Source organism: Phyllostomus hastatus, unplaced genomic scaffold, assembly GCF_019186645.2.
Source record: "Phyllostomus hastatus isolate PE091 unplaced genomic scaffold, TTU_PhHast_1.1 phas_scaffold_1224, whole genome shotgun sequence".
Lineage (NCBI taxonomy): Eukaryota > Metazoa > Chordata > Mammalia > Chiroptera > Phyllostomidae > Phyllostomus > Phyllostomus hastatus.
Genome location: NW_025334008.1, coordinates 88,525 through 114,779, shown reverse-complemented (window position 1 = coordinate 114,779; position 26,255 = coordinate 88,525). Strand labels below are relative to the sequence as shown.

Sequence of the window (26,255 nt, the reverse complement as noted above, 5' to 3'; positions counted from 1 at the left end):
ACTCTCCTCCCTCCTTTCACTAATCCTCTCCGTGGTTCGTCACCATGGAGACTGGAGCGGTCCCTCCTGCTCCTCTCAAACCGAGATGTAGGTCCTGGAACCCAGAACCCTCCGACCGGGAGAACGGGGACAGCGAGCAAAGGATCCTTCCCATTCCTCCGTCCCCATCCTTAGCGTCCCCTCTACGCGCTGAGGAGGAGGGCCGGGCCAGCCGATTGTACTGCGCAGGCGCTCGACCTAGCTGGGAGGCGCTGACGGCGCTCAGCCTGCTGGGAGTTGTAGTTTTCAGGTACAGGTGGCCGATGGGTGAGCCGGGTGGAGTTAGGAGCAAGGTTATTTATTGAAGCTGGGAATCTCCTGGCAGGCTCGATTGTCACCATAGTAACGATGAAGCACGATGAAGCGCTAGCTCAACTAGCCAGTCTGCCATTAGTATTCTTTCATCTTCTAAACCCGGTGCTTACGGGTCAACCTAGGCACTGTCCTAGGTCCTGCAGAGACAGATGACAGAAAACAATATAGAGCTTATATTTTGGCGATAGCAGACTGTTAAGACTGGGGGACACAGATCGTTGGACAAAAGGGTATGTTGATAGGGGGAAGTGGCATGTTAGAGCCCTGGTACACGTGCTCCTTCCTCTGTTCTCAGGTAGGTACTGTTATTACGCCCAAACTGTAAGAGGCAGAGTAAGCAGCCAAATGTCCCAAAGGCAGTAAGTAATGAAGCTGAGATTTGATGAAGATAGTCTGCCTTTATACTCTGCGAGCTTGGGCAATGCTTAGCTGGTAAAGAGCCACGTGGTATAATTTCAGGCCATGCTAAGTGTTGCAAGGAATAATGTTGAAAAATAATGGGGTGACTTGCCCTGAGCAGTGTGGCTCAGTGGGTTGGGCGTCGTCCTGCAAAGAGAAAGGTCACCAGTTCGATTCCTGGTCAGGGCACATGCCTGGGTTGTAGGTTTGGTCCCAGGTCAGGGTGCCTACAAGAGGCAATCAGTGTTTTTCTTCCTCCCTTCCCCTTTCTCTATAAATACACAAAATCCTTATAAAAGGAAGAATGGGGTGAGTTTTGAGAAGAAATCTTCAGGGATGGCCCTCAGGAGAAAGTGACATTTGAGCAGAGGCTGGAAGGGATGGTGCTGGGCGTGCAGAGGCTCAAGTCCCTCAGGAGGAAGCCTGAGCCGCCATGGAGATGGATCCACTGGGGGCCCCTTCATGCCATCTGGCCCCAGAAGGCCTCACTGAAAGAAAGACAGAATGCTGGACCATCTCAATTTCCCTCCAGACCTGGGCCTCTGACCCTCCCGCAGAAGTCAAGGACTCTGCATGGAAACCAAAATAATACTGCTTTATTCCGACCTTGAAGCACAGTGGTCCCGACTGTCCCCTTCTGCCACTGAAGGGCCCCCAGCCCATCCCACCAGATGCCCCACACCCCCTCTTGTTCTGTCCCCTGGGAAAGACCAATCCGCAGGCAATGGGGATCCACGCCTCCAGCCCTTGGAGACGTAACCAAAACCACTCCCGCTGTTTCTCTTCTCTCCTCATCTCCCATGCTTCTCCTTTGCTGTCCCTCCTCTTCTTCCCTCTCCTCCTTCTTCCCTTCTGGCTCCTGGCTCCTCTCCTGCCTCCCTCTGTTTCCCCTATTCCATTCCTTCTCCCTTTCTGCCTCTTCTCTCACCCTCTCTCCTCCCTTTCCATCTCTTCATTGTCTTCCCTCCCCTCCCTTCTCCTCCATCTGTCTTCCTACTTTCTTTCCTGCTTTTCCACTCCCCGCTGCTGCACTGCCTGCACTTGACTGGTCTACTCCTGCCAGGCTGTCCCCAGGGCCTGCTGTGCTCCCCTCCCTCCGTGTGCCCCGTTCTTCCTGCTGCCCCGGCCTGACCCTGTCTAGACCTCTTCCTTATGTCCTCAGGAAGCCTTCAGAGTCCACCTTGGCCACCGCTGAATCTTCCACACCTGTGGCTCCAGGCCCTTCCAGACCACTGACAACTTCCCCTCGGACCCAGAGAGGCAAATTGCCAAGATGAGGTCCCCGGGAGACCCTGGAGGTGGCCAGAGGCACTGGGGTGGCCTCCTTGGCCTCACCCCTGCTATCTTTGGGATAGAAGAATGCCCTCCCGCCCTCACAGTGGAAGGGGGCGCGGGCTGGGGCCTGAGGGTCAGGACTCCGGGGCTCTCCCCCAGCAGTCCCTGAGCAGGTCGGCATGGAATAAGGCTGCCCCGGTGAGGAGGCGCGCTGCGAAGAGGTGGCGGCAAGGCAGGCGCCGGGCGGCGTGGATGGAGCAGCTGCAGCGCGTCAGGGCCCCGTCCAGGAAGAAGTCTGAGGTGCCATCCTTAAGGGCAAAGCCAGCTTCGGTCACGTGGAAACCCCGGGTCCCATGCTGCCTGGCAAAGGCCAGCTCCTCGGCCACCAGTTCTGCCAGCTCCGGCCCACAGGCCGCTCGGAACTTGGCCAGTGGCTCCCAGTCCACCTCCTTCTCTCCTGAAGGGCAGCGAGGTCTCTTTGGTTCCCTGGGGCCTTCCCCTTCACGTCCTTCCTGCAGGCTGTCCCCTGTGGCCAGGTACACTCTTCTTGTCACTGCCCATCCTGGGTCACCCCTAAACACAGTTCCCACAGGGGCACCGCACAGGACTCCGTTCCCCAACCCCACACACCTTCCTCCTGGGTCCGCACGCTCCCTTCCTTGCTCTGCTCTGCTCCTGGGGCCCCCAGACTGAGGCCCCCCTCTCCCTCCATTCTCTAGGCTTGTCACCCTTGTGTCCCCGAGCTGGACCAGAACTAGCTCCCCCAGGTCCCTTCTTCTTTTGACCCCCGATCTCACAGCTTTCTCTTCTCTAATTTCTGGTCCTCTCCTCTCAGCTCCCCAGTGGGACCCCCTTGGGTCTCTGTTCTCAGGCACCAACTCCAGGGGCTTCTGCAAGTGGGCCCCCCTCCAGTTTCTTACCTCCAGCTCCCCTCCCTTCTCTGCCCCCCCCTGAGGCCCCTTCTGGTGCCTGGTTTTCAGGTCAGAGAGCTTTTCGTCCCGCACCTGGACCCCCCTGTGGGTGCTCCCTTCGAGAATCCTGGCCCTCTCGTGATCGTGATGGAGCTGGGTCCTCCTCCCATCTGTGGTCTGTGGAGCGAGAAGCCTTTCACCCTCCTGCCGGGCCATCTTCCAGGTGTAGCCTTCCAACCTTCTCAGCCCCTGGTCCTCCGAGTGGGTCCGCCTCCAGACGTACCCTTCCAGGCCCCAGTCGCTCTCTCTCTCCAGCTGGGCCCCCCTCCAGTCTCTGATCTGTGGCCCTGCCAGACGCTCCTTCTCCAGCTGGGACCGTCTCCAGACACTCCCTTCCAGCCCTCTCACTTTCTGGTTCTCCAGGTGGACTCCTCTCCAATATTGGATTTGCAGCCCTCTCCCCTTCTCACTTTCTAAGGGAGCCCCACCCCGGCCTCTGGTCTCCAGGACTCTGGCCCACTCCTCCAACTGGGCACCTCTCCAAATACTTCCTTCAATTGGGGCCCCTCCCCAGTCTCCGTTCTCCAGGCCCTTTCCCCTCTCGTTCTCCACCTGGGCCGCCTTCCATGGTTGGCCCTCCAGCCAAGGTCCCTCACGGTCCGGGCCATCGGGGGTCACCTCTCCGGAGGCATCGGCCCACTGCATTGCCACCAGATCGCGAAGGCATTGTGCCATACTGCGCGAGGGGCTGAGGCGGCGCAGCAGGCGCCGGCGGTGGCCGCGTACCAGGGCACACGCGTCTAGATCGCGGGCTGCCTCGAATGCACGAAAGCGCACCCACATGTCGCGGCGGGACGCCCAGTTACGCTCAAAGTAGTCGATGAAGGCGGCTGGGCCGTGGGCGCGCAGCTCTGCCAGCGCCTCGGCGTAGGCGGCAGGTGACAAGGCACCGGCAAGACGACACAAGCGCGGCCACAGGCCGGGGTCCTCACGGCCCGCGCCGCCCAGCTCTTGCGCCTTGCTGAAGAGCGTCTCGAGGCCCTGCGCGCGGCAGATCTGCACGCGCGCTCCTGGCAACAGCTGGCGTACCGCGGGAAGCTGCGCGGTCACCTCGGGCCCCGCGGTCAGGCAGCGCACGCGGCCCTTGACGTCTGGCGCGCTCTGCAGCAGCGAGGCCAGGGCAAAGCGCAGCAGGCTCGGTGTCCCCGGGCGCGCCACGCAGCAGGCGGCCTGGCGTGCGTGGCCAGCACCATCCACGCACAGCACCGCCAACAGGTCCAGCGCGCCCTGCAATCCGGGCAGCCGGTCCACTAGGAGCATGCGCGGGAAGCGCCGCAGCAGCGCCCGAGTGCGCGACGTCAGGAAAAACACCGTCTCCACCACCGCCTGGTTCTCCATGAACACGAGCTTCACCTGCGGGTCGGGGCAGGGAGGCAGGGAGACAAGGAGACAGGGAGGCAGGGAAGGAGGTCAGGGTATGCCGGGGCTGCCACCCCCAGCTCCCCGACCTCAGTTTCCCCGGCTGGGGGAATTGGGAATCCATTCATTCATGTGGGCATGCATTTATTATTTTGACCGGCAGGAGGTAGTGGAGAGGAATGATTAAAAATGTGGGCTCGAAGCTAATTGTCTGCGGTTGCGATCTGGCATCTAAGGCAGTGGTTTGCAAGGTGTGGACTAGCAGCGTCAGTCTCACCTGTCGGGATCTTAAAAGAAATACCTATTCTCAGGCCCACCCCAGACCAGCTAAATCAGAAACTCTGGGGGCGGGGCCCAGCAAGCTACTGCGACTAACCCTCAGAGTGAGAGCCACTGGTGCAGTGAGAAAGCGCGCAGACCGTGAAGCCAGGCTGCCGAGGCGTGGATGCTGACCCCACCACTTTCTAACCGCGTGATTCAGCCTCTGTGCCTGTTTGCTCCTTAACCTCCTTGTCCCCCAGCTTCCCCTCTGGGAACTGAAGACTCATGTCCTTGCGCACGGAGAGCCAGATCCAGCAGAACCTCTGGAGCCAGACTGAGGGGACCGGGATGCTGGGGCCCAACTTCCCGGCTGCGTGGCTTGCGGCAGCTTCCCTGACCTCCGTCTCATTTGTAAAATGGTGATGACGAGAGTATCTCTGATTGGAAGGATGAAGTCAATTAAAGCATTTAGCTCCTGGCTGCTGTGGCTCACTGGATTGAGCGCTGGCCTGGGAACCAAAGGGTTGCTGGTCTGACTCCCGGTCAGGGCACATGCCTGGACTGTGGGCCTGGTCCCCAGTAGGGGGCGCACGAGAGGCAACCACACATTGATGTGTCTCTCCCTCTCTCCCTCCCTTCCCCTCTCTCAAATAAATAAATAAATAAATAAATAAATAAAATCTTTTTTAAAAAGCATTTAGAATGCTGTCTGGCACAAGTAACAATGCTATTATTTAACAATACTCACCCAGATAGTAAGTGCTCTTGAAGTGTTCGTTATTAGTATAATTATCATCTCTGCTCAAAGACCACATCCTCGGGATGGTCTTCTCAGACCATCCTAGGTAAGCAAACCCTCCGGCTCTCTCTAAGCCCTTCGGCCATGACCCTTACCACCCTGAAGCATGTCACACCTTTACTTGCTCATTTGCTTACTGCCTGGGTGCCCTCCCCAAGGTGTCAGCCCCGCGAGGGTTTCATTGTGTTTCAGACCCCTGGCCCAGAGCGGCAGCTCAGTGCATCTGGAATGAGTGAGCATGCGTGCATGGGCACGTGCGAGTGCAGTGGCACCCAAGCCCCGCGTCTCTGGAGCAGAGGTTCAGTGTACACAGTCTGCTTTGGAATCCTGGCTTTGCCTCTTAGTAGCTCTGAGTCCTTGGGCAAGTGACTTCCTTTGCATCTTAGCCTCAGTTTCCTTGTCTGTAAAATGGAGATAATAATGCCCATTGAAGAGGGGCGTCGGAAGACTAACGTGAGAAGACTTTGTGAGAAGGCTTTGGACCATTTGTGTCCAAAGCTGGGAACGAGGGCTGGCATGTACCAAGTCCCAGCTGTTATTATTGTCTTACCTAAGCTTTCCACAGCATTGAGGACGGTGGCCCTGTCTCCTTTCAGGAACACAGGTCTCTCTTGGCCTCTGTCACCCTGAAAGCGCCTGGCGTTCCTCCTTCCCCCCAGGCATCTCCTCTGCAGGCTCCTTTGCTTGCCCTCCTCCTCCCCTGCCCCACCTCTAAATGCTGCCCTGCCACCGTGCCTGACCCCACGCTCTCCCCTGTCCCTTCTCCAGTCTCTGCCAGAGTGGTCTCATGCAGCCACACAGCCGTCACCCCCTTGAAGCTGACACCTCCAGTTCTGCAGCTCCAGGCTCCAGACCTACCTACTTAACCGCCTCTGCAGCAACATGGTCCCTTGAGACCAGCAGTTCAAAGCCACGCTTGCCTCTTGCTCCCCCACCCTGCCCCTTCTTGCCCAGCCCCATATCTGCCAATGGCTCCACCACTCACTCCAGAGCTCAGGCCCTGACATCAGGGCTGGTTCCTGGAGTCCCTCTTTCTCCACCCCCTCATGCAATCCACCCCACAGTCCCTGAAGCGACCTTCATAATGAGTCCAGAATCGGCCTGCTTTCCCCACCCCCACGGCCACCACCATCTCTCACCTCCTTACCGGGCTGCCTGTCTCCACCCAAACCCCTTTGTCCATTCCCCACACAGGGACCAGCGGGGCATTTTCAAAACTCCAATCAGATGACCCCTTCCCTGGCTGATAAGCCTTTCCTAGGACTTCGAGTCACACGTGCCGTCAAATCTGGAGTTCACACTGTGCTGAGGCTGGGTGATCAGGCTGTGGGACCTTGCCTTCTGTCCCTCTCACCTGCCCTGGCCTCCATCACCCTGGCCTCATTATTACTGCACAAAAGCCTCTTCATGGAGCAGGGGGATTAGCAGCAATGAGTGAAGGCCCCCTCTTCCAGGCAGGCAGTCAGGGCTCCTTCTGCCAGTCCCTGTCGGAGCTGACCCACAGCCACGGGGCCAGGACAGCCTAAACGCACATCTCTCTGGACCGTGCTGCCATAACCCAATCTCCTTCTACCAGACCAGTTAAAAAGTACTTTCCAGGGGAAAAAAAATAAACTCACAAGAAAAAAAGTCTAGTAGAATCCAAAGAGAACAAGGTGATTGCTTTCCTAACCCTAGAATAATATGCTCAGCATCTTAAATAGTATTGGAATGCAACACATTTTATGAAAAAGCCAGGTACGAGGGGGGACCCAAACCCCCCTGGAATTAAAAAAAAATGGGGTGTTTATTCTCACATGTTTAAACTTCAGTCACCTTCAAAGTACTCTCTAATTGATGCAATATACCTGTGGAGATGTCTTTCCACTGCTCAGAACAGTTTTTGAACTCTTTGATTTTGATGCCTTTAGTGCTTCTGCCATTTTTTGTTTCATCTCTTTCACATCAGCAAAATGCTTCCCTTTGAGGGCTTTTTTCATCCAAGGAAACAAAGAAAAGTTGCTTGGGATGAGATCGGATGAATAGGGAGGGTGGGCATGGGGTCATGCCACTTTTGGTCAAAGACTGCTGAACACTCTGCGCAGTGTGGGCAGGTGCGCTCATGAATCAGCCATCATAAAATGGGCAAACATGTGGAAAGAGTCTTAAAAAGAATGCACTGAAGCCAAACTCGGCCTCTCACAACAATGCCAGCTGGTGCACTGATGCCCATGGTGGGGGCCCGCCCTCCAGAAGATAATTCTGAGTTTTGGGGGGATCCCCCCTCATAAGCTTGCCACTGACTTACTTACAACACCACTACAATTTTTCAACTGTCATTCACTTTTATATTAGTTTATGATTTAATTGCTGTCAGCCTGGGCTGGTGTGGCTCAGTTGGTTGGGCATCATCCCATGAACCAAAAGGTTGCAGGTTCAATTCCCAGTCAGGGCACATACGAGAGGCAACTGATCGACATTTCTCTCTGACATGGATGTTTCTTTCACTCCCTTCCCTTTTCTAAAATCAATAAACATGTCCTCAGGTGAGGATTAAATTAATTAATTAATCAGTTAATCTCAGCAGAAGTTTCTATCTAGAGCCACTCTGTCCAGGATGGTAGTCACTGGCCACATGTAGCAAATTGAATTAAGATTTTAAAATACATAGAAAAGTCAATCCCTCAGCCATACTAGTCAGATTCCAAGTGCTCAGGAGCCACACGAAGCCAGCGTGGCTCCTCGAACATCCAGATGTCCCTGATCTAGAATGTTTCCATCATCACAGAACCTTCTGTGTCTGGTCCAGAAACTCATGCAAAGATGAAGGTAGTTGGACATTTGCTAGACTTACTGTGTCAATCATTCCACAGCATGCGCAAGTGCTGACTCGTGTTGTACACCTGGGACTAATATCACATTGTACGTCGATTGTACCTTAGAGTCGCAATAGTTATAATGGGTTAAAAAGAACTTACATACTTCTGTTGTACTAGGTAAGTTCTTTTCTTTTGCTCCTTGGGAGTCAGGAATAAGAGGGAAAAGCAATCACACAAAACATACTTGTCTTCAGGCTTGCCCGGGCCAGGCTGGCACTCAGCTAATTAGAAGCTCACTTCCATTTTTAATGGGAAAACTTAGATTTCTGATTCTGGGTTTTTTTTCTAAAGAGGGCAGAGGAGCTGTTTAAATTTTTTTTTTTTTTGAACAGCTATTTGTTCATTAAACAGCACTTACTGAGCACCGACTGTGCACCGATGCTCTGGTGGTCCTAGAGGAGGAGAGAGCAGAGACCGAGGCAGGCCCACGTCCTGCCCCGTTGGGCTGGCCCGGTGTCCACGAGCCAGAGCCCAGCCAGCATTAACTGCGGCGGCGAGGCTGTGAGGCCCAATGACTGGGTCCTCCAGAGTTTCTGCACCCCGGACCCAGGTTCCTCTGCGTCCTAGCTGTGTGAATTTGCACCCTGGCTGTGGGACTTGGGGGAAGTTTCTGATTGCTCTGTGCCTCAGCTGTCCCCACCTGCACAGGTGGGGATCATGCTGGCCTCAACTTTGTAAAGTCGCTGTGAGGAGTCATCCACATGGAGCGTGTGGGGGGCCTGACAAGAGGTCCCTGTTTGCTGAGTGTCAGCTGTTGTCACTGCTACCTGAGCAAGGCGGGCGTGCTAAAGGGAAATGCCGAGGGACCTGAGGGCGGCGTGCGGCCTTCTGGCTGAGTGAGGGGCGCTGCCCAGAGGGGGCCATCACTTTTCTCACACCGTGCATGTGCAGACTGCGGCTGAGAATCTCCAGGGATTCCAGTGGGTCCGGGTTGTCCGACCCCTGCACTTCCCAGAGAAAGGCTTGGCTCTTGCCCAGCTCCGGGGAGATCAGCCCTTGAAATGTGCTGCCTGATGAGACTGCCTTTGTTTATCTGGTAGTCTCTGCCAACAGTGGGACTAATGCTGGGGTCTTGGGACAGGCAAGATCTCCTTGACCTCTGGAGGGGCTGGAGACCAGGGTCAGCCACGCAGACAGGCTGCTGTGTCTGTGTCCGGTCCCAGCAAAAGCCCTGGACACCAAGGCTCAGGCGGCCTCCTTGAGGGGCACTCCACCTGCGTCCTCACACTGCATTGCTGGGAGGACTAAGCTCTGCCCACACAGCCGCACTGGGAGGGCAATGAAAGCTGGTGCCTGCTCTCTCGCGGACCCTGCCCCACGTGCCCCTTCCCCCTGCTGACTTTTATGTCTTTTCACCATACCCCACAGTGGCCATGAGCGTGATGGCTTTGCTGAGATCTGGGAGGCCTCTCTGCACTCGAGGGTGGTCTGAGGGAGCCGGCCACAGCAGAGAAGGGACCACCCAAGGTCACGGACCTAACAAGTAGTGGGGCTGGGGACCAAGTCACTGAGAATGGTTGGGGAGAAAGGAAGGAGTTGTGGGGGAGGGTGGATGTATTTGATGAAGGTGGAGGATACACAAATGAATGAATTTATCTACCACACATTTACTGAGCAAATACGAGGTGCCCAGTGCCGGTGCATCCCTGAGCAGGGGCACCCTGGCCCTCAGAGTGGGAAGAGACAGCCTGCAAAACACAGATGACAAAATACCCACGCGACGATCTCAGGTACATAACACACTGAGGAGCGTGAACACCCCACGTGAAGCCATTTCTCAGCATGAGGCACAGGTCCGAGGCATTACCTCTTTCAATCCTCATAATTGCCTTGTACAACAGGCACTGCTGTTACCATCCCCGCTTGTCAGATGGGGAAATTGATGCACAGAGAGACTCAGCTGCTTGCCCAAGGTGACATAGGCAGTAAGCAGCAGAGACGGGATTTGAACCCAGGCAGCTGTGCCCAAGGTCCACGCTCCCGACAGTGCATCCCCGCTGCCTTCGCGGAAGTGAACACACAGGCCGGACGCGGAGGCTTTTGGCTTGAAACACACGCACGGGGCACACATGCGCAGACAGAGCGGCCCAAGGAGGAGCGGGTGTCTTCTCAGATGCACAGATCAGCAGCACTGGGGTGAACCGGACAGTGAAGGCCGGTTCCACAGGTGTGACGGGCAGAGACCGCACAACCTACCACCTTCCATCCACACCTCTTCCTGTACGCCAGCGCCCGGCTGCCTTCCGCACCACGTGATCAGGATCAGCGCGGTCCTGTTGCCCAGACTACCCCGAAGAAAAAAATTACACGCACACACACTCGATCCTTACACAGCCCGAACTATCCTGTGGAGTAGTATCTATTCCTGGCCCCACTCCACAGATGAACAGACTGAGGTCCAGAGAAGTTTTTTAACTTTTTTTTTTTTTTTGCAACTTATTGGATGCCCCATGGCCAGGAAACGGCCGAGCTAGCATGTATTTAAAGCTCTCAGCATATAGCGACATAAATAAAACCAAATCTCTGGCTCTTACTGTATTGCCTGGAATTGGCTGGTGTGATGTGAAGAGTGGCTGTCTGCACAGAGGACGTGTCGTTTGGGAGCTGCCAGAAGCCTGTGTGACAGCAGAGCAGGAGCAAGGTGGCCAGGTGCAGACAGGGCTCAGGGAGACTGTTGGCAAAACCACACTCTGTAAGCCTGCAAGTGTCACTTGCCAAGTAATCCCGGCTCTGCTGTCCCAGGTCCTGGGCAGGGCTGACCCTGCCTGCCCTCTTGCAGTTAGGCTGGGTCATGTGAACTTGCTTCAGCCCACAAAGTGTGAGTGAGAGTGACCTGACCTGATGTGGTGCTCGAGGGCAGAAGCCTTAACAGCCCTTGGTGACAGATAAGTGTTCTTATGCTGGATGGTCCCCTGTCTTCCTGTAGCCAGATGCCACAGCTATGGTGGCCTTATGGTTCTGGTGACACCTCTGGAATCGGTCTGGACCACTCTCCCCAGCTCCAGCTCAGGCTCCTTCCTCATCTTTACCCCGAGCTGGGACTGCCCTCATGTGTGAAGAAAAACAAGGCCAGGGGGAGTAAGCCACTTGCTTTACTTTCCTTCTCTCCTTCCTTCCTTCTTCCCTCGTGCCCACCCCAGCCCTGAAGTTGGACGGAAGCAGCAGAAAGATGCCTTGTAGGGGAGCAGCATTCTCACTGTCCCTCCAGCATTCGAAGCTTGCTCCTGCCTCTGAGCCTTTGCATTGGCTGGTCCTGTTGCCTAGAACTTGCTTCCCTCTGCAGACAGGATGGGAGTCAACTAACTGTCCCACTCCTCAAGATGGAATGTAGCAGTCTCCCATCTCATGCTGGATCTGGGTGCTGCATACAGGGTGCTTTCACCTTGTGAACATGCATCGAACAGTGTCCTATCATTTGTGCATTCCCTACACATGTAGTTCTGTTTAAAATAAAAAAAAATGCCCCCCACTACTTCAAATCCTCTTCTTCCTAGTGCCCAGCCCTGCTGACATTACACTGTATTTGGCTGGATATGCCTGCCTATTGCTGGCTTTTCTCACTGGAACTGCACGCTGCTTCCAGCAGTTACCTGTGCAAGATGGCCCAAGCCATCAGTGGCTATTGAGATTTCAGTTAGTTACAGTGAAATGAAATTTAAAATCCAGTTCCTCCATCCTACTGGCCACATTTCAAGGCCTCAATAGCCAACTGCAGCCGGGAACTCCTCTGCCAGGCAGTGCGGAACCTCAGACCTTTTCCCACAAGGCTGGAAGTAGTACTGGGCAGCCGTGCACTAGAGGCGAGGTCTCTGAGTGCAGGTGTGTCTTTTCACCACTGCATCATCCCCAACGCCTCAGCAAGAACGTGTTGAATGAAGGCAGGGAGGAATGACTGGAAGGAGTGAATGGATGAGTGGGAGGATGGATGGATGGATGAATGAATGAATGACCCGCCCCAGCCTGCCTCTCTGGAGACCCCACCTTGGCCTCAGGGTCGGTGTGGAAGAGCCCCTCGAGCACGCGCAGGGCATCGATGACGCTGTGGTCCCTGTCCTTGCAGTAGGAGAGCAGGCGGTGCACATCGGCTGGCGCCAGGAACTGCTTGGAGATCTTGTTGGTGGTGCGCACTGGCAGGCAGGTGTTGGCCAGCAGGCGCCCCGGGCGGAAGTAGTAGGCGAACTCGATCGGGCAGGCTGGGTGCGAGTGTGTCAGCTGGCACTCCGTCACCACCAGGCGGTCCCGCAGTGGGCTCAGCTTGACGATGATGAAGGCAGGGCAGCCGGCCTCGTGGTGCCTGCGGGAGGAACGACCACCGTCGCCATCATGCCACCCCGCTGCCCTCGGCTTCTGGTTACTCTTTTTAAAAACTAAGAGTGATTTCCAGCATGGAGAAGAGCAGAGGGCCTTGGGGATATGCCAGGTGCCTGACCTTGGGCAAGTCAATTCAGGCCTGCCTCAGTTTCCCCATTTGTTAAAAGAGAGGTTATTCTCACTGTCACTTTCCCATAGTTGTGAGGATTAAGAGAGCTGCTCTGTGGAAGGTGCTTCAAACGTGTCTGCAAGGGGGCGGGCCCTATGCATGTGCTGAATTCTGTACCCACAGCCCCGGAGCTATCGAAAGTGAATGAACATTTTATTATAGTTACCTCACACAATTTCAAGAACATAAAACATTTCAGATAGTCCTGTTTCTGCTTCTGATTTAGCAGTAACAACATTGGAAGTTCGGGCCCATTGTGAACTGCCCCTACCAGGTCCCCTTCCTCCCTCTGTCCCCAGAGACAATCCCGACCCTCCTGGGTGGCTGGCATTCCCACCCATCTTTTTATGCATCTGTAAACAATGGAGGTTGGCTTCCTATGTTGCAAAACTTTGTATACACAAAAAGGTGCTCAAAGTGGACGAGGAAATACAAATTTAAACCCCATACAAATATGGCCCCACACATTGCCACTGTGATCACACAGGACACGGAGCACAGCGAGTGTCGATGAGGATGCGGAACGACTGGAGTTCTCTCACATCGTCAGTGGAGGCTGAGATGGTACCACCGCTTCTGGGAAACTGCCCTGCGGTACTGACTAATGCTGGTCATCTGCCTCCCTCTGAACGGCAATTTCACTCAAGACAGACGTCTGAGGATGGGCAGTGACAGGCTGTACTAGAGCCCTGGCTGGTGTGGTTCAGTGAATTGAGTGCTGGCGTGTGAATGGAAAGGTCACAGGTTCAATTCCCAGTCAGGGTACATGCCTGGGTTGTGGGCCAGGTCCCCAGTTGGGGGGCATGTGAGAGGCAACTGATTAATGTATCTCTTGCACATTGATGTTTCTCTCCCTCTCTCCTTCCTTTCCCCTCTCTCTAAGAAGAAATAAATAAAATAAAATAAAAAGACTGTACTAGAATGTTCACAGCAGCAGTTTGTATCAGCTACATACTTGAAACAACCCAAAGATACAACAACACAGTAGAAAAATAAGTTGTAATATACTCCTAAAATGCAAAACTAACCAACAAGAATGAACCAACCGTTACTACCTCCAACAATGGGGATGCATCTCACAAACCTACTGTGTGAGAGGTCACAAAAAAGGACCCACTATGTGGTGGTTCTCGTTTACAGGAAGTTTGACAACAAGCAAGCTGACTGCTGCTGGCGACAGATGGACAGCGGCTGGCCTGGGGTGGCTAACCCTCTGGGGGGCCTGAGGTGGCTTCCTGGCCCTGGGCGCGACGTCCTGTCTCCTGTTCCCCCGGGGCTGGCTGCCTGTGCCTTCTACGTGGGGAAGACTCCCTAAGCTGCATGGGTGTGGTGGTGCACTTTTCTGAACCTGTGTTACACGTTTTAAAGGATCTCTTCTGTGAAGCTGTCCATCTTGCAGAGACTAGCACGTCCCCTCTGGAGTTCCAGGACCTCACGGTCATCTATAGTGACTGCAGTGCGCTGCTGCCGCTGTTTTGCAATTTCTCTCCACCTGGCTGGGAGAGTAATCCCGCGGACCCCACAACTGTGAACTCTACGTGGGCGGGGCTTCCCTGTTTCCTTTACTGAGCGCCCAGAACAGCCCCTGGCCGCTGGGAGGTGCTGAGTAAATATGTGATGAGCGAATGGCTGAATCCCACTGTGTGACACAAGCACTGAGGCCTGCCCCTCACCCATCACCAAGTCCTGCCCATCCTGTCTTCTACGCTCTCCAAACCATCCACTTCCCCGCCTTCCCACTGCCACCAACCTATTGCAAATTCTTCCCTTCCTCAGGAAACATCCTCCTCTGCTCTTTGGACCTAATGAACTCTTACTCGTCCTTCACGATTCAGTCAGTGCCACCTCCTCCAGGAAGTCTTCCTTAACCTCCCCAGGCTAGGGCAGATTTCATCACCAGTTGGGATGATGATTTGATCAATGCCCATGAGTAACACATGCTCCCCCCTGAATGGGGAGCTCCCCCGCTGAAGCCCCAGCATCTAAAATACATTCACCCTGTACACAGTAGGCGCTCAAAACGAACCTCTTCCATGAGTGAACAAACACCATAGCACCTAGAACCCAAAAATCTTTAGGGTGCCCACACATTCAACTCTTGTATTGAGAATCCACGATTGAAATAAAGATGAGGGGGAGAGGAAGGGAAGGAAGGAGAGAAATGGGGGGACGAGAGAGCATGGGCTTTGTGATTAAACACTGCAGGTCCAAATCCTGGTTTTCCCCCTTAGCAGCTGTGTTATGCCGGGAAAGTGTTTCATCCTCTGTGCCTCAGTTTTCTCATCTGGAAATTGGAGCTAATAATGATAATACCACCCTCAGAGGCTTGTTGAAAGGATTAAGTCAGAGGATTAAATTATGTCAAGACGTTAGAAAAGAAGCTGGTGCACCATAAACAGTAAATTAAAAGTAGCCACTGTTTTCAAAATATCTTTTTTTCTTCTAATAGTGCCACCGCTTTGATTTGCTTTATACATCACTTGCCCATTTCTTCCAGGTCTTTCAGCTTCTCGAGATCTTTGTGTTTTCAAAAGCTGGCGAAGATGGGGCCAATCCTGTGCTGGGGAGGAGAGCGCCTTCGAGAGAGGCCCAGGGGAGAGGGAGACAGGGATGGGGGTGGGGATCGGAGAGGTCACTGTGCACCCTCTGGCAAAGGGGAAAGGAGGAGCTGAAAGGAAGCCTTTCTGTGTGTCCTCTGGCCCCTAGCCCGAGCCTCCGCCCTCCTCCCTGGTCTGCCATCTCTCTCCTCCAGTCTGTCCCCCATGCAGCCACAAAAGGATCTCCTTACACCCAGCAGTGACCCTGCTCACAGCCCTCCTGGGGCCCTCCAGGGCCCCCAGGATAAAGCCCCAGCCCATGGACACAACCCTGTAGGCCTGGGCCTTGACACCATTCCAGCCACAACTCTTACACTAATTTTCTCCAGCCTCTGCCCTCGGCCTGTGCATGGGCTGTCCCCAGGCTGTGACACAGCAGAGGCCCTGAGCAGCGTGGGGGTAGAAGGGCTCAGAAGTGATGGCCCCAAGTCACCCTGGAGGCGGCTCGTCCACCACTCCCATTTCTGGGCTCCCCATCCAGGCACCATCCCACTGTCCACTGAGTCACCAGGTCAAGCCCCCTCCACAGCTTGCCACTCCCCTACCCCGGACCCCCATCCCTGGCTCCCTCTGATATTTGTAGAGCCCTTGAGACATGCCTGCACAGAGTATGTGTCACATGGTTGTTAAATAAAATACTGCATATACATAGAGAAATAAATAAAAATTTCAAGATTCCTGGTCACCTCTTCTAGGAAGCCTTCCACAACCACCTATAAGCTCTCTAGTGGAGCTGACCACTCTCTTTTATACTCCTCTTCTTCTTCAACCTGTCTCTCACTACTGTGGATCACTATTGCCTTTTAGTTTTTGTCTTTGTCTCCTCCATTAGTTCTGAGCTCCTCAAGGGCAGAGACCAGCGCTGGGTTCAAAATGCCTAGCAAGGAGCATGCCCAGAGTAGGTGCTCAGTGTCATTCTGAATTAGATTTTGTTAACAAAGAGAGATTCTAGATTGAGCGTAAGCTCCTTGTGAGTTCCAATGTTCTAGATTTCTGTGTGACAAGGTGTGTTTGATGCTGTCCTGCTTCCAGATATCGGAGTCTCTGTTTCCAGAAGCGGTGAATAAATTACTGAGGACAGTGATCTCACAATCCAGGTTTAAGTAACTATGAGTGAAAATTGCTGTTAGAGGGTGCTCATGCTGTGTCGGGTACTCTTCTGAATTGTTTGCCCATATTATCTCATTTAATCCTCACAAACCCTATGAGATCAGTACTAGTAATCTCTCATTTTCCAGTTGAGGAAACTGAGGCCCAGGAAAGGTGACGTCACATGCACACTCAATGTCACCAGTTAATCAGCAGCAGAGCCATGGTCTGTACCCAGAAGGCTGTGCTCTCGATTCCTGTACCAGCTGTCATTTACCCAGCCGCCCGGTTTTCCTGTGCATGGTCTCATGGGAACCTCCCAGCAGCCCCATGAGGTGGGTACAGTGATAACCGCATTTCACAGATGAGCAAACCGAGGCTCGGGTATGAGATGTCTGTTGCCCAAAATGCCCGCCCAGGAAATGGTAGAGCCTGTCTCACATAGCCGAAAGGCAGGGTCTGGGTTCTCAGGTACTCTACTCTTGTCCATGGCTCTCCAAAACCACAAGTCTTGAACTTGAACCTATGAGGGCCAGGCAGGCAAAACAAGAAAGTGGCCATGCTGAGTATGAGGCAGCAGAGAGTGGTGGGGTCTGAGGCAAACCTGAGCGCCAAAGCCTTGTCTGACTGGGCTGCTGCAAAGGAAAGTGGGCTCAGTCTCTTCCTGTTTCAGTGGAAACTAGAAGCTAACATCCTATGTGCAATGTTCCCAGTTTAAAACTGGGGACCACTGAACTACCCTTTGCCACCTGGGCATTTTTCTTTGCTCTCTCAAGTTTCTTACTTGCCCCTGCTGCAGCGTTATAGTTGGAGGGGATTACATATATATGCTTGTGCATGTAATATCACTCTTCCTGCTCAGAGTGAAAGTTCTAGAAGGGCAGGGTATTCCTGTCTTGCTCAAACAACCGCCTCCCCCCTCTCCCCAGTGAAATATCCCTAGCCCCCAGCCTGGGAACGGGACCTGTGTTTACTGAATGGATGGATGGGTGTGTCTCTCTTTGTCCTATGGTGTTCTCTGCAGCTCTGTCTCTGATCTCTTAGTATGGGCACAAAACCCGCCTTTCACCTGTTTTTCTCTGGCTCTGGGTGGTGTCTCTGGCTGCGAGCCTCCATGTTTCTGGAATTTCTGAGTCTTTTTTTCTTCTTCTGTCTCTTGGGTGTCACTCTGCCTCTCGGTGGGTCTCTGTCACAACATCTCTAAGTGGAGCCTACCTTGTCTCTGTGTGTGACTGTCCCTCCCATTCCCTGTCTCTGCCACTCACTCTCGGTAAGCTTCCCTCCTTGACTCTCAGCCTCTCTGCAAGGTATCATTAGCTGTTTCAGTTGGCATCTCTACTCTCCCAATCCCGGGGTGGGGGGCGCTGTGCCTCCCCCTGCCCCTTGCTTTCTTTTTCCCTCTAGCACCCAGCAGGGTGGTGGCTCAGCTCACTCACCCTATGGCAGGCCGGCTGGGAGCACGCACGTCCTTGCACACCAGCCGCACGTAGCTGTACTTGAGCACGTCAATGAGCGTGTACAGCGGGGGCAACCTGGCCCAGTGGCAGCGTGTCAGGTGCATGGAGCTCTGGACGAAGAAGAGCGCCAGGCGCTGTTGGCACCACGTGTCGAAGAAGCGGCTGAACTCAGCCCACGAGAAGAAGGCCCGCTCCAGCAGCTCCTGCTCCTCCTGCTCCTCCGGCCCTACCGCCATGCCAGGTGGGGGCTCCATCCTGGGGCATCTGAGTGAGAGGGGGGAGGACAAGTACCTAAGACCACAGAGCCATTGCCACCTGAGGTGCCCACTCCCTCCATTTTTGACCTGCCTCTTTGGTGCTGGCATCTTTCTCCAAGCAGCCCCCGGGGCAGGATGCACCTCCATTAATCTCTAGATATGAGCCTCCACCCCACCTTTGGCCTCCTCCCACCTGCATTATTCCAGGGACAGTTGCAGCCTGCCATCCTGACCCCTAATTCCAATTCTGGTTTGCTCCTCCACAGATGTGACCCCGAGGTACAGCTGGGGTTCCGTTCCCACAATAGGACTCTAGAGCTCAGTTGTGGGCACTTCCCGAAATGTGCTCCCAACTTCCAGCTAAAACTTCCTCTCCCTCCAGATGTGTCTCCTACTCGTGGCAGTAACCTCTAGTGCCCCCATTTATATGGAACCCTCCCCTCCAAGGGGCCGTACAGCCGCGCCCCCCTCAAAGATGCTCCATCTCCAGACATGCTCCCACACTCGGTCATGGGCCCTTCACCCCCAATCCTATTCTCCATACACCTGTGGCTCCCTGCTCCCTGGATGTGTTTCCGATATGCAGCTGCTGCCCCTTCCCCAGGTGTAGCACCTATGAGCTGCCACATCCAGCTGTGGCCTCTGCTCCCTAGAAATGCTTCCATATCCAGAGGTACTCCCCACATCTAGTATTATACTTTCCCTACAGATGTGTACCCCATTCACTTGTGGCCAATTCTCAGAAGTGTCACTAATATTCTTCTGTGTCCCCTTCCTGCTCAGGCGCGCTCCCCCAGTCCAGCTGTGGTCCCCTCCTTCCACCTACAGGTATCATCCTCCAGAGGTGCGTAATCGTTCAAGACATGGCCCCATTCCAGATGCTCCCCGCATCCAGCTGTGCTCCCCGACATCCGTGCAGCCCCTCCCAGCTCACTCTCGCAAACCTTCCCAGCTCCGCCCGCAGCGGTCCCTTCCCTCCCGCCGTCCCACGCAGTTGCGCCTCTTCCCTCCCCCAGATGTGCACCCTTCCCGCCCCTCCCCACTCACCTACCCGCCCCGAGGCGGTGTCCACCTCCCACAATGCCCCGCGCCGAGGCCCTTGCTCCCGGGATGCCCCGCGCCGCCTCCCGCCTCTCTTCCCGCCGTGCCTCGCGCAGCGGTTTTCCCCGAATGCCCCTTTTTCCCTGTCAGTCACTCGGGCCACCTGCAACTACATCCACCCGTCCAGAGCAAAAGAGGGCGCGGGCCTTTTCCCAGCGTGCTCTGCGGGAGGGCTCGTTCCACCTCACCCCCTCTTCCTAGCAGCCCCCCGCCCTGGAAACTACAATTCACTGCGTCCGCCGAGCGGCGGCGGCGCTGACAACCCCCGGGCCCCGCCCCTCGGCTCGGCCCCGCCCCCGGCTGCCGAAGTCTGCGCGCGAATTCCGTGGCGCGAACTTGGGAGAGCTGTAGAGCGTCCCGGAGTTCCTGGTGGACACCTCAGACAGCGGAGTGCGGGGCCGACGCCAGATAAGTGGGACCGCCCGAGCGGGACTGAAGGACTGCTCGCGTGTCGCACGCCCGAGGTCCACGGCTTTGCCGGGTCTGTCGACTTCGGCGGAGTGGGCGTGAAGGACGTTGAGGCGTCCGGGAACGCATCCGCCGGAGAGGGCCGGGTAGAAGGTAGACACAGCTGAACGAAGAGGGTTTCATGAGAGGCGTGGTGGGACAGGGCCATCTGGAAGGCGGTGCGCAGGGCCCGGGAAAAGGGGAAGGAGAGGCGGGGTCAGCTTTAAGGGTTGGGCATAGCTGAATGGAGGTGGGGCCAGGGGGAGGTCAGTGGTGAGGTCAGTGGTAAGGTCCGGATCCAGGCCAAGGCCTTCTAGAAGATGGGGAACCTCCCGGATAGGGAGTAGCCTGGGCTTGTGTGTACCTGGTTAGGGGGCGGAGCCAGGGGAAAGTCTCTGAAGGCTGGTCAGCAAGAAGGAAGCCCTGGTCTGGGAGGGGGTGGAGCCATAAGGAGGTTTGCGGGGGTGGGGCCAAGGAAAGGGTAGCTGAGAGGTCTGGGCTTGGGGTTGCCCAAGAATGGGTAGAGGGAAGGCCAGAGGAGCATGGAGAGGGAAGAGAGAGTGGTCTTGATGTTCTTAGGTGAGGGGGAAGTCTGATGGGTAAGGGGGAGGCACTTGGTGGGGACAGGAGAGGAACATTTGGAAAGGGGAGCTAGCATGTGAAAACAGGGGGCTTGGTGAGGGGAGACGGCAGAAAACAAGACTCAAATCGCCCTCTTTGGCCTCCATCCCCATTTCAGTGCATTGGAATCGCTGGCATTTTATACAGCCTGAGGAGGAGGCAGTGGGGCTGGCGTTGGGGGGCGGGGACGAGGCACGACAGTCTACTCTAAGTAAGACCTTTCCTGAATTCCATCTTGTCTTAGGGTCAAGTGGGAGCTCGCTAGGCCTGCAGGTTTCGCCCTTCTACCCCAGAGCTTCTGACTCAGTAGGACAGGGAGTGCGGTGGGGACACTTAGAGGCCCAGGTGGCATGTCTGGTGTCCATTGTTGCCTGGGGCTGGCACTTTCCCTTTCTTATCTCAGCTTCCTCAGTTGTCTGTGAGGGATGCTGAGCTGTTTGAAGCCTTAGAAGTTGAGGCAGAGTAGCATAGTTAGGGGAAAGTCTTAAAATATTTCATAGGGGTGGGGAATGGCTAGGGGAGCAGGCAGGCTAGGAAAGGGGGCTTTTATGACCTAGAAGAAATGAGGACGTGAGCCTTCTGGCCTGGCGCCCTCAAGCAGTTCACCACTGAAGATGCTTCTGTGTCATTCCTTGTCACCATGGCCTCCAGGTTTTGAAAGATCCTGCTTACGAACCTTCAATTTTTCAGTAATGTTTTTGTTACCCCGATTGCTAGTAACCAAAGACATGTGTATATGCCAGTGTATTCAGCATTTTTATACATCAAGTGGAGGGAAGAGAGATGTAAGCCATTCGGAAAGAATTCACATGAGCTGGAGACAGAGGGGCTGGGAGAGGGTGAGCATGGTCAGCTCTGGGGCAGGCGCAGTCAGTGGGGCAGAGGGGTCCATTCCCATGATTGGCTGTGGGCAGCAGCTCAGAAAAGATTGCATGTAAAGCACAGGCTCCATGTGGAAAAGTGGCTTCTTGTCTCATCCTCTGACTTGGAACTCTGTCTGCACTAATACTTCTCACTGGCAAGTTATTCTGGTCCAAGAAAAAAGGGGAGTTTCTTCTTAAAGGGGAAACTCAAGTTTCTGATTTTGTGGGATCTTTTTTTCCCCCTGAAAGAAGGAGGTTGTATGTTTTGATGTCTGCACAAGCAGTCTTCTCAACAAGTATTTGGATGTCTGTTTCAGAGCAGCTGACGGGACGAGAGGAGGAGGAGTGGAAAGGGACCATTTTGCCGCCAACATGCAGCGAAGTATCATGTAAGAGACCCCACTCCCTTTTCCATCTTAAACTCTCCAAGTCGTTGCTTCTTTCTCTCACTCTCTGTCTTTTCTTAGAAAAACTCAAGTGGGCATTTCCCAGAAGTTGACCAGGAGGGAAAATGGCGAGTGGGACGTGCAAAATGGGCAGCGTATTCACTAAAACATTTTGGGTGCAGGGTTCGGAAACCCTGACCCAGGGGTGGTTCTCAGTCAGCAAGGGTTTTGCTCCCCAGGGAGCATCTGGCAGCATGTGGCGGTGTTTCTGGTTGTCACAGCTGGGGTGAGAGGGGGTCGAGGCCCAAGGTGCTGCCGAACATCCTAGAGGCACAGGACGGCGCCAACAGCAGAGAGTGGCCCTGTCTAACAGGCCCATCCTGCTGAGGTGGAGAAGCCCCGTACTAGTGAGAGCTGGCTTCAGGAAAAGAACAAAGGGAATTACTTGACATATGTAGTTGGAATCCTCTGGAGTCAATAATTGGATCCAGTAGCCCTGGCTGGTGTGGCTCAGTGGATTGGGGACCAGCCTGGGAACCAGAGGGCCACTGGTTCAGTTCCTGGTCAGGGTACATGCCTGGGTTGCAGGCCAGGTCCCCAGTAGGGGGCACATGAGAGGCAACCACACACTGATGTTTGTCTCCCTCTCTTTCTCCCTCCCTTCCCTTCTCTCTAAAAATAAATAAATCGAATCTTTAAAAAAAATTGGATCCAGTTGCCAGAACTCTGCCCTGGATCCTGTTTCTCTTCATCTTGTCTCTCTTCGTCTTTCAGCTCTGCTTTCTTCCATGTTGTGCGGGACATTCTTCTCCCGGGCGCTGGCGCCATAGAGTTAGTCTCAGCAGAAAAAGGCAGTCTCCCTCCCCGCTGTTGCAAAGATAGATTCCTGTTTCATTGGTCCAGCTTACGCCCCATGCTGGTCCCTGACCCAGCCACAGGGATGCAGGGCTCTGACTGGCCAGGCCTGGAGCGTGTGCCCACCCAGGTCGTGAGTGAAAGGGCAGGCCCATGCAGATCTCACGTACTCAGCAGTTTGGGGAGGGGACATTCCAAGACAGAAGTGGAGAAGTGTTATCGGGAGGTGGGGGTGAACTCTAGACAGACCCAGACCTGGACATCCGCCACGCTGACCCGCTGACCCCGGAGATGGTGGCTCACGCAGATCCCAGGCTGCATTTGTCTCGTGTGATGAGAAATCTGGAGCCAATCTGTCCCTGGCACACAATAAGTGCTTAGTTACAACTTGTTGAATGAAAATGGGGGTGTGTCATATCTCTCAGGTCGAGTTAGGGCAGAAAAAAGATCAGAGTGTTGTCTCCTCTGTCTGAACTTCTGTTTCCTTGTCAAAGGGGGTTGTCCGACATCCCTTATGTGCTAGGATGGGAACTGGTATCAGAAGCCACAGAGAGAATGATGGATCGGAGGGGCTATCAGTGCTGCTCTCATCCCCCTTCCCCGCTCCTGTCCTCTTCCAGGTCATTTTTCCAACCCAAGAAAGAGGGCAAAGCAAAGAAGCCAGAGGAGGCATCCGACAGCATCAGAGAGACAGAGCCCCCTCCAAAGTACGTAATGGGTCTGGGATGTGGTGCATTTGTTCCTTTATCAGTCACGACTCTCTTGGCTGCAAGTGTTACAAACTCAGCTCTGAATGTCTCAGGAGTTCGAAGGGAATTTATGACTTCAGTAACTGGGAGGTGCAAAGGTATGCCCAACTTCAGGCACAGCTGTATCCAGGGCCTCAGAGTCGTCTTTGGGGCTCTGCTCCAGACATCTCAGCTTCATTCTAGAGCAGACTTTCTCCAAGAGGCAGAGAAGCTGGCCACTGGCCACATTTCAATGCCAGCTCATCTAAGGAGAAGAGAGCAATATTCTCTCCTCCAGTATCTACCTCACAAGTTCATGGGAAGGGCCCTGCTTGGGTCACATGATCACCCCTACACCCATCAGTTTGCCCTAGCGTGGACTCAGCCTAGATTCATTCCCATGCCCAATTTGGGACCCTGAGCAAGTAACCTCACTTCCTGTGTCCCAGTTTCCCAGTGTGTAACAGTATCTCAATCTCTGTCAGGTTTTCTGCGTGGGTTCAGTGACTTAACGCCTGTACAGCTGGTAGAACAGTGCGAGGTTTGTTCACCCACTGGCTTGGGGAGGGGTAATACTCAAGTCACACTTTTCCTGACACTCCCAGGCTTCAGATCTGCCCCTTCTGTGTGTACGTTGCTATGTATGTGCTGTATGTGCATATGTAGTTTTATGTGATACATTTTCACTTTTTAAAAAAAATATTATGCTGTGTATATTGTTCTTCAACGTGCTTTCTTTAGCAACATTATGACTCAGAGATTTCCATTTGTCGTCACAGAGGACTGCTTATCCTTTTTGCCTCCTGCCCAGTGCTTTGTTTTATTAACATCCCCCTACTGGTGGATATCGAGGTTGTCCCCAAATCTCGGGGACAACCCATGCTGCAGCCCATGCTGCAGCAGTCTCTGTGTGTGTCCCCCATGCTCGGGTACACATTCTCCGTCTAGCGTGGGTCCCCCCATGTAGAATCACACGTGGTGATTGTTAATGTGTCAGCCCAGAGATGTCGGTAAAGTGAAAACTTTAAAGTCCTTCCAGTATTCACTGTCTAGAGGAACTACGTTTACCCATTTCAGGCGTGTCCTTTCCAACATGCCTGTAAACACATATGCATGTAACAGGCGCTGCATAACTGTGTGTCAGGCGAGTGTTCCCTTACGTATGTATGGTACAGCAGGCTGTCACTCTGGCTGCTGTTCTATCTCAGGGAGTTGGCACAGGCCTGATGTGCACCAGATCCTGAGAAATATGCTCCTTTATTTTTAAATAACAGAAGCTAGATTATTATATATACAAGTTGCAGATACAAACTGGCAAACATACATATTTTTATATCCATGGACTCATACATATTCATTTCACTAAATATTCACTAAATACCCGTTGAGTATCTTCTGCGTGTCAGGCACTGTTCCAGGTCCTATGGTTTTAGCAGCGAATAAAATCCATTGCAATTCCTCATAGCATTGATTACCTGCTTTTTTCCTCACCAAAAATGTCCTTTAAAGCCCTTTCCATGATGCTTTGTATCAACCCACTTCATTCTTTCTGATGATGCTCCATAAAGTGAGTGCTGTCACCGGCCTCCCTGGGGAGGTGTCTGTCTTCATGTTGGTCCCATTGGCAGGAGTGCAGGCCCTTGTTGGAATCAGTGCCTTAAACCACGTCCACACTGCACTGTATTTTGATGGCCTCTGCCTGTGTCTTTCACCAGGACGCTCCTCAGAGCCAGTGTGGGGAGTGTGTCGGCTGTACAGGGCAGGAAGGTAGCTCCATAGTGGTAGGTTATCCTGAGACCTGGGTTTTTGTGAGGGCAAGCAGTGGATCCTATTGGTCAGAACTCACTACGTGACCATGCCTAGCAGCAGGGGAGGCTGGGAAATGTAGTCCCTAGTTGAGGGGCCATGTACCTAGACACAACTTGGAGGCTTGGATGACTAAAAGAAAGGGTTTCCAAATGGATGTTGGGGCCCCGTCTCTGTCCTGAGTAGGGGCCCCACTTGCTCCCAGCATCACCCATCCCAGCGTGGGCACATAGGAGCTCTCAGGAGGCCCCTAGAGAATGTTCGTCGAATGTGTGTAAGGAAGGGAAGGAAATAAGACACAGTGAAGGAGCTGGAGTGTTTGGCCGAAACGCTCTGCCCGCCAGAACATCCCCGTGTCCCCACCGGCCAGGGTGGCGCTGAAGGAGCGGAACAGAGTGGTGCCAGAGAGCGAGTCCCCAGTGAAGAGGCCGGGGAGGAGGGCGGCCCAGGTCCTGTGCAGCGACGGTGAGGAGGAGGATGAAGCCATCACACCCCCCAAAGGCCAGGTAGGTCCCCATCAGCCTGCCCATTTTTACGGGAAGAAACTGTAATTCCCATTATCCTTTGGAACCAAGTGCAGCAGCAGCTCGGGCGGGGGGGGGGGGGAGGGGGTGGGGAACTCTGGAAACATGCCCCCGGAGGCAGAAGGGTTTCGTGGTGTGCCTGAGCAGCAGTCGGGCGGGTCTGCGTGGGCCTGACTCCACCTCAGTGCCGGGACCTGCAGCTCACAGTGGCGCCTGCCTGCTAGGGCTGTGTGGAGATGACGGTTGTCAGCGCATGGGCAGGTCTGGGAGTAACGCCTGATGCAAAGGAAGGGCTCAGAGATGCTCCAGTCTCTGCTGTTATCAGGCAGTGTGTTGTCGGCCCCTGCACCGCGCCCCCCCCCGCCCCCACGGCTCAGTCCCTTTTCTCGTGTGGAAGTCACTTAGTGCCCTCGAGTTGCCCTGTAGATGACGTCCAACGTGCAGTGTTTCTTAGTCTGTCAGTGGTGAGGTCAGACCCTGTCTTCCTCCTGCTTGAAGCCGCCAGTGTTGGCAGCTCAGGCCAGCGCTGGTCCCTATGGGGACAAGGCCCTTAGGGAGCCCCCCTTCCCCCCCTCCCCCAGCTCTTCCCCCAGGTTGTGTCCGGGGCCCAGTCAATCCCTCACTTTCTTCAGGGCTTTGCACAACTGTCACCCCAGTGAGACCTCCCCAGATCACTTGTGTTTGTGTTCCATTTGCTGCCATAATGATGCGCCACAGACTTAGAAGCTAAAAATCACAGAAGTGTATTAGGTCACAGTTCTGGTCTCC

The 26,255-nt window shown here is 54.4% G+C and overlaps 2 protein-coding genes across 5 annotated transcripts in view; one reads left to right on the top strand and one right to left on the bottom strand.

Annotated features, from left to right (window-relative positions):
- Positions 1-1,754: 1,754 nt before the first annotated feature.
- ZSWIM9 (zinc finger SWIM-type containing 9) lies at positions 1,755-19,718 on the bottom strand. Of its 4 annotated transcripts, none has more exons than XM_045856294.1 (4): positions 19,594-19,718; positions 17,879-18,163; positions 12,258-12,570; positions 1,755-4,352 (listed from the first exon to the last, which is right to left on the bottom strand). In XM_045856294.1, exons 2-4 carry the CDS (start codon positions 18,151-18,153, stop codon positions 2,163-2,165), a joined length of 2,778 nt encoding a protein of 925 aa, XP_045712250.1. In that variant the 5' UTR covers positions 18,154-18,163; positions 19,594-19,718; the 3' UTR covers positions 1,755-2,162. The 4 variants fall into 4 exon arrangements, with proteins under 4 accessions (XP_045712250.1, XP_045712247.1, XP_045712249.1 ...); XM_045856291.1 differs by lacking the exon at positions 19,594-19,718 and adding an exon at positions 19,204-19,375; XM_045856293.1 differs by lacking the exon at positions 19,594-19,718 and adding an exon at positions 19,208-19,375.
- The window catches only part of LIG1 (DNA ligase 1), a 29,174-nt gene continuing 22,491 nt past the window's right edge, over positions 19,573-26,255 (top strand). Inside the window, exons 1-4 of the mRNA XM_045856295.1 lie at positions 19,573-19,818; positions 21,506-21,577; positions 23,050-23,136; positions 25,334-25,469. Of these exons, the coding sequence (XP_045712251.1) occupies positions 21,561-21,577; positions 23,050-23,136; positions 25,334-25,469 (240 nt within the window). The 5' untranslated portion in view covers positions 19,573-19,818; positions 21,506-21,560. The remainder of the gene's footprint in view (positions 19,819-21,505; positions 21,578-23,049; positions 23,137-25,333; positions 25,470-26,255) is intronic.